The following is an 11,241-nucleotide window of genomic DNA, read 5'->3' as shown; positions in this document are numbered from 1 at the left end:
CGCTCCTGCCCGGCCCGGCGGGTCCAGGCTGCTGGGAAGGGGGTGCAGGGCGCGGGGGGCCCCGGGACTGGGAGCCGGGGGCTCTAGTCTTGGCTCCTCCATCCGCCTGCTGAGTGGTCACGGGCAGATCTTTTCTACTCCCCGCTGCCTCCATTTTCTCCTCTGTAAAATGGGGGTAGTGAGACCCACCTCCTGATGGCTACAAGCAGGACATGTGGCTGCCCCTGTTCCTCTCGGGTGAGGGTGTGAGGTCTGTGTTGCATCAGGGCTGATGGTTCTTTAGTGTAGAGTTTAGGTGAGGGTTTGGATAGGGATGATCTTGGCGCAGGCAGAGGGTTGGACTGGATGATCTCTGAAGGTCCCTGCCAGCTCGACTTCTCTATGATTCTAGTGAAAGAGAAACCAGAGGCTTTAGGAATAGGCGAGGGGGCTGGCACCCTATTAGCCACATAGAGTCATGTTTGTTTTAGCTTTGATCTTTATCTGTGAAATCCTATGACGCGTGAACTTTCATTTCTACCCAGGACAACTTTTACAATCTTTTCTCCAATGCCTGATGAAGGGTGTTTGTGCCTGAAAGCTTGCAATTAAAGAACATTTTTTTGCAAAAATCTTGTTGGTCTAATAAGAGAGATCGTCTCTGCTACGAGTTGTAATTGATTTTACTATTGGAATGTGAACTCATTTGCAAGAGATTATAGAAAGCTTTAAAAAGTATGCACATGGCAAACCAGGCTAAAATAGTTACGAGAGGGTGTGGCGTTAGTTATTACAGTTATATACATGTAACGTCCCTGCCTCATGAAGCAAAATCTGTCAGTTGAGTGCTAAATGAACGAGGCATCGGGATGGCGCAAAAAGGCCCTCACGTGGCATCAGGTGTTTTTATGGAGCAGCTGCAAAACATGTTGAGGACCACATGGATCCATTTGTCTCCTTTTGTGAACCAGACCAAGAAAAACCAAATCTAGTCTCCTTGTGTGTCTTGACGGTGCCTCCAGTACCTCCCTAGCAGTCATTTCTATATCTGAATGAATGCTGCCACACCTGAGTTAAAGTCTTTTGCTAGAACTAAAAACGGTCTGCTGGGTGATTAAATAGGAAAGAAACATTACCAGGATTGGCTAAGAGACAGCAATATTGTAGAAAAGCAGATAGTTTGAAGAGTGGACTATAGAGACCATTATAAAGGATAGTTGGATCCATCCGTGAGTGCAGTAATGGTCAAATATTCCTTAATCTCAAAGAAAGTAGCTTCTACAGGGGGTCTTAAGGACAGAGTAATGAGGTAATGGGAACTGTCAGGCTTCTGATTGGGGAATGGAAAACGGGTAACAGAAGAGACTGACTGAGAAATGTTTTATGCTTGTTTACAATTTCTTTCATTCTGAAGACTCCCAAGTACTTCACAAAAATCACTATGTTCCTCTTTGGTAAGGTGCAGGTACTGTTCAGATGCATGTCAGCACTGCACACTGCAGGAAGAAAGATAAAAAGAAACTATCCAAATGAAAGTTGAAAGAGGCATTTTGTAATGACCCAAGGGGAACTGGGCTAAGGGATGAGAGTTAAACATCACTATTGCTCACAGAAGGAGACATGTTAAGGACCACACGGATCTGTTTGTTTTACAGCTGTTCCATAATAATGCCTTACACTGCATGAGGGCCCCTTTTTGCCATGTGGATGCCCCATTCATTTAGTACTCTGCTGAAGGAAGAATAATAACCATTTTTTCCCTGGACCTGAATCTGCTTCCTGTATGGCTTAATAGTGGAGCAAACACTGCTTAAACTTTTGTTTTCATTTGTTTCTTCCAGTTCCTTCACAAAGTAGTTGATGGTATATGTGGCCGTGCATATCCTGCATACCCAGATTATAACAGTGTTTGGAATTTGACAGAATGGATGGAGATTGTAGAAGAAACAGCAACATATTTCAAGACTACAGTTGGCAAAAATTTGTCAGACGAAGAGGTAAGATTATCGTCATTGAAAAAGTTTGACTTTCAGTGACTGAGCTTGGTGAAATTGATATTCTAACTTCGTATACCCTGAATTTTTTTTTAATATAACATCTATATAGTAATAAAATAGATCAGATCTTTGCCATTATGATGTAAAGCAAACAACATTTGGCCAGATGTGTAAATTTCAGCTCTATGAAATTCCAAACATGTATGAAGATAGAGAAATAGAATTTAGGATTTATAAAAGACCTTAAATAACAGTTGCATAAATAATACTTTAACATAACTGAAATAACTTTGTAAGTGCATATCTGGTATCAAATGACATTTTGCTTAAGACACCTTAACAGAATTGAACTCGTCATCTGTTTATGTTGGTGGAGAAAAGAAGTAAATCATTCATTCATTCACCTGTCCTATCTATTTTGTCTCGATACTATGCCCATCACTGTAAGATATGAATAATTTTAACTAGTGAATAAAGCAATGCGACTGTTAAGTATTGTCTTTTCCCTCATCATCGTTCTCTATTCCCTGTGCAGGGGAGTGTTTTATTTTAATAGTAATACACATATTATTTTGTTTATGAAAGAGAAAGTATTGAAGTTCAAAGATGCAAGCTTTATGTTTGGAATGGAAGGTGATGGAGTTTGTAATGGTTCCTTGGTTCCTGAAGAAATTTGTTCCACAGACTTGAATGGGCTCCAGGGAAACTTTTGCCTGACACACAGATAATCTTTATCTCTCATTATGAAGAAATCCATTGTGCCTGAATGTATCAACTGTGGTCTTCCTCCTGGAACTTAAAAGATTGTCTGAAATCTCCTGAGTCCATGAAGAGCTTTGAAGTTAGGGGCAGAAACCTTGAACATGATTTCAAATTGTGAAGGAAGCCAGTGTCAGAAGTCAGGAGGAGGAGTTTGATGTGCTTACAGGAGCTTGTGTTTCTTCAGTATTCAGTACAGAATGGAGTTTCTCAGGAAACACAGACTTCACGTCTACATATATTTATATCTCTGGTGTACTGAAGAGGTGATGTAAGTGAGGAGCTGAGGTCGCTTTGTTGCATACCAGGATGGCATGTAGTTTAGTGACCAGCTAGAAATGATGGAAGGTATTATTTATGGGTGCTGCTATTTGGCAGTTTGGCATGGGTGATGGATGCAAGCAGGCTCCTTATATTACTGACTGAATTGACTAATTATGAAATGTATTTTTTACCTGCAGACTTCAAAACTTCTTTGTACAGATCAGTTTCACCTTTGTATTGCTCCAATTCAGCTTTTGCAACTTAATTTGCCCATGTTAACTGTATACAAACTGTAACTATGTATTTTGTGACTAATTGTGTTTTGTTTAACTGCACCAGAAATGAGAAGAGGAAGCAGCTGTCAAAGGGCTATTAGAAGCCTTGAAAATGACAAGAGCTAGTTATTCTTGCAGTTGCTCTCTTGCCTCATTTTCAAGGCTTTTAATAACAGCCTTGAAACTGACTATTTAGAAGCCTTGAAAAATGACAGGAACTTGTCAGTTTTGTGGCTGCCAGTACCACAGCATTGACAGTGCTGTAAACAGGGCTTGTTAAATACATAGCACTGTCAGTGGTGTGGTGTTAGCAGCCCCCAAATTGCCTAGCTCCTTTCATTTTCAAGGCTGCTAATAGCAGACCTGAAACTGGCTATTAGAAACATTGAAAATGTGGGACGCTAATCAGTGCCACTGTCTCAATACTGGCAGTGCTGTGTTCTTAATGTTCATTAAATTTTGGTAAGCACATACTTCAGGTAAGTACATGAGGGAGGGGTTTCAGTTCCAAGGCTATGTGCTTAAAAGGAATGTACTTCATAAAGTAGAATGTTGTGTGGAATTGAAGATGCTTTAGAAAGTGGAGTGCCCGAAGCAGGGGTGATGCTGGTGGGGCAGGGCTTGTGGGGGCTATAGCCACCCCAAAATTCCCTGTAGCCACCTCTCCCAAGCACTGCTGCCACCGCCCGCCTCAATTGCAGCCCTTGGCCCAGCCCCTGGTCCCAAGCCCGGAGCAGGCAGCCCGCCCTCACTCTATGTACAAATCAGCATTGGGGGTGGCACGTGTCTCCCCTGGGGGTGTGCATAGAGGCAGGGAGCTGCCTCACCTCCCCACCCTATTCCCTGCACCCCGTGGATGAGCTGCCTGTGGCTCCATCTTGCTCCTGGCCCTGGGCCCTGGCTGGGAAGTGCCTGCCCCTGCCCCACACCTTCCCTCACCATGGGGGCCTCAATCTGCCCCTCCACCCCCATGCCCCTTCTGTCCCCTATGCTCCCTCCCCCACACAAACTTACCAGGAGGAGAGTGCTCTCCAAGCTGCCAGGCTGCATTCCTGGCTGCATGCATGCTGCAGCTGTGCACGTGCACACGGCATTTATTGGTGACATTATCGGCCAAAAAAAGCTGATTGCTGATAATGTTAATTTTCCTGTTATTAGTGCTGATCCAATATATCAGTGCACCTCCTATTTTTAACTCAAAGTAAAAATGTTAACTCAGGTATGGAAACACTAAGTCAGGTGACTGTCAACTCAGGTATAGAAATAACTTTCAATGAAGCGTTGGATGCACTGTCAAGAAGCTCAAGAAGGCTACATTTTGTTTTATGAATCTGAAAGGTTTTTTTATTCTAATAACAGGATTAAAGAAACAACATATTTCGATTTTTTTTTTTACCTTGTTTGTTGTGTTTTATACATGATATGACAAATTAGTGCACGTTCCAATGAAGTTATATTTGTTTTACTTCTATCCTAACCTGAATAATATAGCCCTAGGCCCCTAGCATATCAGTAGAGATTCTAGTTTATTTTTACATGGAGAAAAATGTGTGTTGGGTTATATATGATGATGCACCACAGTATCTGCCCCCCACTTTTTTTTCCCAAAATCCTAGATCTGCCCATTCTGGTTTTTATTAACAGGATTCCAGGATTTTATTGTGGACAGGTTATTAACTTGCAAATAAAGGGAAGTGTTTCTTCTTCCCTGTTTGGCACTGATGAGGCCTCACCTGAAGTATTATGCCCACTTTTGGACTCCATACTTCAAGAAGGATATGGGCAGATTAGAATCCAGCAGAGTGACAAATATAAGAAAAGCCTGGGGAACAAGACTTATGAGGAAGGCCTAAAAGAACTAGGTTTATTGAATCTAGAGAAGAGACGACTGCAAGGGATTTGATAACAGTCTTCAAATACCTGAAGAATGATTACATAGAGGGTGGAGATGGGCTTTTCTTTGCCAGTAGGGGATAGGACTAGGAGTAGTGGTCTTAAACTTTAACAACGGCAATTTAGACTGGAGATTAGGAAGAACTTGCTGACTATGAGGATGGTCAACAGGAAACAGGGAAGTTGTGGAATCTCCATCTATGGAAACTTTCAAGAGCAGGTTGTACTGACACTTAGCTGGGATGGTTTAGTCAGGGATGATCCTGCCTTGAGCAGGGGGCTATGTTAGATAACCTCAAGAGGTCCCTTCCAGCCCTATTTTCCTATTATCCAGAGTACAGCTATTTCTAAGAAATTAACTCTATTTGAATGCTACACCTACTAATTAGCTTTCCAAAAGTGAAAGCATACCGATTACATTAATATTTTAGTAATTTTATATTTGCATTTGGGGTTTCAATAGTTTTCTGAAGACTTCTCTGGCTATATACTTCCCTCTGGATCTTGCTTGTAGTGGGGGATAGATGGCTATCCTCTTGTCATCATGTTACCTAAAGGGAAGAGTTTAACCAAAGAGATTTCTTTACTTTGCTTTTTCCTTTTTTATTCACTTAGCTGAAGTTTAGCAAACACATAATAATAGCCACAACTTGCAACTATGCAACTTGCAAAACACATGGTATACCTACATTTTAAAGGAACTCTATTCTTATGGATATCGTTGGGAGTCTTCATTCCTTCATCTCATATCTAGCAGATAACAAGTAGAATGCTAATTCTAGAGCATGGGGGACAGCTGTGCAATTAGATAGAGACATGACCAGATAAGTGTGTCCCTTCAAACCAACACAACCAGCCTGGGTTCTGTTGTGGTATACTCAAGCATGTTTAGAACTGCTTTGAAGTATATTAAAAGAAGCTTTCTTTGAAAGAGGCTTGTGGACAGGTTAATAATGTCTGTCTGCCATCTTGTTTCAGGATTTGTGCTTATACACAAATCACATTGTATTTAATAAAACAACTAAGATACTACTCAAACAAGGAAATGGAGTCATGTTTGGAAGCATACAGGGAGGAAAATAATTGAAGGAAAGGGAAACTTGCTTTAATTCAAGTGCCTGGTATTTGGTCTTAATCAGTATTAGGCTAGTAACAGTGGGGACCTTTCTATATTTCTCTGGCATTGGTGAGGTTTTTGATGGAAAAAGATAGTGTATCTATCCCTGAATTTGCTGTCATTGTGACCTACTGGGAGAGGTAGCGCTATAATTTCAAATATGACTTCTACCTGGGTATTATTTTGACTTCTTACCCAGTACAGCTATTTTGTGTTATAAAACTTAGTTTTTTTGCTTTATGATTAAAATAATCTTCTTGCTGGCATTTTTAGGCTGCTCAGCAGTTGAATGAATTGAATTCAAGTTATCAAGAAGCAATCATAAAGTGCTTGAAAGCCAGAAAGGAAGAAATCAGGCGTGCACTGGTAGAAAAAATAAATGCAATTTCTTCTGCACAGCTACAGGATTTTGACTGGCAGTTAAAGGTAAGACTGTCTCCATGTCTGCTGTTCACTGAATCTGTGTCATGGGAAAGTATTTCAGGACCTAAAAGGTTGCAGATGCATGGTTTGTAGCAGGGTTGCTTCTTATGAAGTAAGGTTGGACTTTTATGGATGCCAGAAACCCAACTGCATGATGATAAACAATGGAGTCACTAAAAAGGCAAACTGCAGAAAATCATTTCCTTTTCTGTGTTCTAGTATCACTATTTCTCAGGTGTTTGTGTGTGTATAATATATTTCTTCACTGATTGTATTTACTTTAAGTGAAATAACTTTTCAGTACAGATGAAGGCCCAACTGAAATTGTTTTTACTTTTGTTTAATGGGGAAGAAAACCTCTACTTAAAAAAATAAAATTATGGTAAAACAAGATTAGAATTCCCTGTTTCATTTGAAATCCCCCAGAACTATGCATTAACCTTTTCCTTGAAGTTTTGTTTTGAAAGAAGTTGCATTTAGATTTATTTTGCTAATGAGACCAATGTTGCCAAAAAATTGAATAAAGATCTATGGCTTCAGCAGAAGGACTTCTCTGAATAAATGCCTTAAACTACCAGAAGTGCGTTATGGAAGTAACGTGGATAGTACTGCTTTATATTTGTCCCTGCAAGCTGTTAAATAATGGTACCAGCTTTTTGTCTTTAAAAAGAGCCTTAGGTAATTTATTCAGAAAAAGTATTTGGGAACTCCAGATTTTTCCGATTGGACCAAATTTTAGAGGAACAAGTAGCATCACATCTTGTTTTGCTTCATATGAGCTGCTGCTAAGTATTGATCTGTCTTGCTGACTGAATTTGAATTAAAAAAAATAGTCCGTATATTACTTTGGGAATGGCAGCTGTCTCCAAATTATACAAGACAAGCTGCCTTCTCCATGTCATAGGATCAAGATAGGACCTAGACAGTTTTTTTCCTTTTCTTCTGTGTTTTTAAAATGACATTCTTTGGTAACACCCACAAGTAAATGTCATAATGCAATTGGTGCCTATTAGACAAACTGCGAAATATCTGAGCCACTCAATTTCCTTCGGTTTCCAGGAATAAAATAATTGTGTACAGTACTTGGTTGTAACATTGTCTAGTATTTTACTGTTTAATACATTTGAAAATAATTAATCATATTGGGGTGAAAAGATAGCAAAGATCACCTTTCCTCCCAATATTCACTAGTTGACTAAGTTTACTTGTATTTGCCATATGCTGTATTTGTGAATATACAGTATTATACAGCTGGTCGGAAACTTCAAAAAAGTACTTATTCAGCAGATATGTAAAACATTAGAGAAGTTGATTTTAGGAGTGGATATAATTGACAAAGGAGAGCTGCTACTCATTGTTTATCCTGATAATTCCTATCAAGGTAAATTATATATGTCTTAACAAGAAGACCCAAAAAATTTAATTATCCCAATTTTAAATTATTTTAATTCATTGCCCTGTACAGCTTGCTCTTTCCAGTGATAAGATCTCCATGCTGCAAATACCACTTCTCAACCTTGATCTGGATGTGAGAGAAAATGGTGAAATTAAGCCAGTCTCCATAGAAATGAATAAGGAAGAGCTACAGAATCTAATAAATGCACTGGAAGCAGCTAATAAGGTGTTTATTACTGACTGTCTCTGTCTTTGTCTCATTCTTTCTCTCTCTCTTTAAATCAACTCTTTATTAATGCTCTTTGATGTCTTGCCAACAACCACTAGCAAAATAGCCTTCTGCTATAGAATTAGAACGTATTTTTTGAAGCAGATTTGTACATAGACATCTACTTGTGTATAACTTCAGCTGGCTTAGTTTATCTCTGCCTTTGTTTTGTAAGAATCATCATTTCCTCCAGTGATCAGGTAAAATCTTCCTTTTGGAAATTCATTCTGGTCAACTACTGCTCATTGAGCTAGTGCCAAGTGCCTTTACCAGTATGTATCTTTTGTTTCTGGGGTAGCTGTCTGGTCCAACTATAGCAGGGGCAGGCAATTATTTTGGGTGGAGGGCCGCTTACTGAGTTTTGGCAAGCCATCGAGGACTGCATGACAGACAGCCAGGGGCAGATAAAAAATTAAGAAAATTAATATTTAGGGTTCCTGTGGGCCGGATAGAATGGCCTGGCGGGCCCCATCTGGCCCATGTGCCACAGTTTGCTCAGCCCTGAACTATAGCAACAACTCCCTCTGGGTGTAGCTCCTTGACAGGTGGGAGCAGCACCTCTTTGGACTTTCTCCACCTACTTTTAAAGCTGAGTTATAGGAGCCACTTTTTGAGCAGAGTGTATATATTGAATTCTCACCCAAACCAAGCAAAAAGGGTCTCCTCAAATTTTAGACTACACCTGTAAAACTTCAGCCCAGGCTTTGGTAGCCTAAAGGTTGCTTGGATTCTTTATGAGGGCCCCACACAAAGAAAGGGGATAAGTGCCATCTTTCATTCTTGTTCATAGCACCAGAGTGGAGGGACTTGGTCTGGGAATGGTGCTGTAGGTGCTGTTGTATAAGATACACCAGGCACGTCTACACAAGGCATTTACTGTGCAGTTGACTAATTAGCTGCCCAGTAAACATCTTGTGTCTACACGTGCACAGCTATTAGGCTGGAGTAAATTAATTTACTCTGCAGCCACGCATGTATGTAGATGCTGCTTGGGAGGGCTGGGGCTCGAGGGAGCTTCTGTGCAGGAGTTGCCTGCCAGCTAGCCCTGCACTGAAACACCCTCGTGCTCCAGCCAGTCCCTCTGCAACACATGGAGCCAGAGGAAGCAGTTCCAGGCTGGCACGCTGACCCCCGGGGCCCCCTGCTGGTCAGGGCTGCTCTGACCTGGCTTCAGATGCTGCGATCCCGGGCACACATGCAGAAACATGCCCGGCAGCAATAAGCTCCAGAGCTTATTGCTGCACATTAATAGGCATGTGTATACACATCCACCCTGTGGTCCACCAGCCTATTTTTCTGATCCTGGGCTGTCATTCCCTAATATAAAATCAGTCTTTTAGCAACGTTCATTTAGTTGTCCAAGTGTACTGGTCAATAAGAGAATGTTGTGGACACGGATATGTACTTGTAAGGGCTGGGGGAAGGAGGTACAGAAGGAATGGCATGCTCCCTTATATCTCTTAAATGAAGATGCATGCAGGCACAGGTGCCATCTAGTATAATAGTGAAGACTGTGTAGTGTATTGCTTAGGCATTTTGAGTCTTTCTCTTACTAATTGTGGTCTTATTTCTTCGTTCACTTGCTTTTTGAAGTTTGTTTTACAGCTGAAATGATGATTCTGATGATCAGAAGAAGAGACTGGTTCCATAAGAGACTGAAAAAGAATTAGAGATGAACTCTACAAAATGAAAGAGTAATCATGCTGTTAAAGGACTGAATTGAACTGGCAATGAGATACAAGACCAGAAGAGCTCTCAGACTTGATGGAAATAGAAAAATCTAGTAACCATTAGACCAAAAACATATCCACAGTTGCCTTACAGAAAATGCTGAAAGTTATCTAGACTTATGACACTATTGTAGCATTTATGAACTGGTTAAGAGGCATGTTCTGTTTTGTTGAACTTTGTCAGATATTTTTGCCAATCTCCATACACTTGCTTTTGTTCAGAATAAGAATTCTTGCCTCCACAATATCTTATTACAAGATAATATCTAAACTGCTGCCATGGGAAGGATAAATACAGCAGTATCTTCTAACATATGTTTTATACTTGTAAATAGCAAAGCAATAAACAGTTGCTGCTTCGTATGGATAATTATGAGTGGCTTATTAATTTAAAAATCTTGATTAAACTCAGAGCCCTTCTAATGTTTTCCTAAGGGTTTAATGTGGCTTTGTTAGTCTGGGAATAGATTTAGAACATACTGAAGTTGAGTCAAACTGTTAAATTCTGACAATTAAAAAAAAAATTAAAAATGAAGTTCAAAACCTACCAAGTCCACAGTCATCTTCCATTGAATCTAGATAGGGCAAGCTATTCATGCTTATGGACATGGTAGGGGACCTCCAGATCGGTAGCCATCTGGGGGTCAGTGATCACCTAATAATAGAATTCACCATAAGACATTGAGTGGGTAAGGTAACTAGTAGGGTGAAAGTGCTAGACTTTAGGAAAGCTGATTTCAATGAACTCAGGCGATTAGTCAAGGATGTACTGCAGAGTAGGAGTTTTGAAGTGATGGGAGCCCAAGAAGGGTGGCTGTGTCTTAAGGAAATGATCCTTCAGGCACAAAGCAAGACGATCCCTGAGCGAGGCAAAAGGGGGGAAAGAGGCCAGGAGGCTTCCCTGGCTGACCAGAGAAATCCAGGGCAGCCTAAGGGACAAAAGGGGAGCACATAAGTGGAAACAGGGAGAGATCACCAAAGATGAATATACCTCCTTTGCTCGTGCTTGTAGGGAGGCAGTTAGACGGGCCAAAGCTTCCATGGAGCTAAGGATGGCAACCCAAGTAAAAGACAACAAGAAATTGTTTTTTAGATATATAGGGAGTAAAAGGAAGGCCCAGGGAGGAATAGGACCCCTGCT

The 11,241-nt window shown here is 40.7% G+C and overlaps 1 protein-coding gene across 1 annotated transcript in view; it reads left to right on the top strand.

Annotated features, from left to right (window-relative positions):
- COMMD8 (COMM domain containing 8) overlaps positions 1–10,621 on the top strand; it is an 18,545-nt gene extending 7,924 nt beyond the window's left edge. The window contains exons 2-5 of the mRNA XM_025201794.1: positions 1,821–1,976; positions 6,558–6,710; positions 8,173–8,328; positions 9,964–10,621. Of these exons, the coding sequence (XP_025057579.1) occupies positions 1,908–1,976; positions 6,558–6,710; positions 8,173–8,328; positions 9,964–9,984 (399 nt within the window). The 5' untranslated portion in view covers positions 1,821–1,907 and the 3' untranslated portion in view covers positions 9,985–10,621. The remainder of the gene's footprint in view (positions 1–1,820; positions 1,977–6,557; positions 6,711–8,172; positions 8,329–9,963) is intronic.
- The last annotated feature ends 620 nt before the right edge of the window (positions 10,622–11,241 follow it).

Source organism: Alligator sinensis, unplaced genomic scaffold, assembly GCF_000455745.1.
Source record: "Alligator sinensis unplaced genomic scaffold, ASM45574v1 scaffold247_1, whole genome shotgun sequence".
Taxonomy (NCBI): Eukaryota; Metazoa; Chordata; order Crocodylia; family Alligatoridae; genus Alligator; species Alligator sinensis.
Note: the sequence above shows the minus strand (reverse complement) of the source record. Positions and strands in the feature narration are given on the sequence as shown.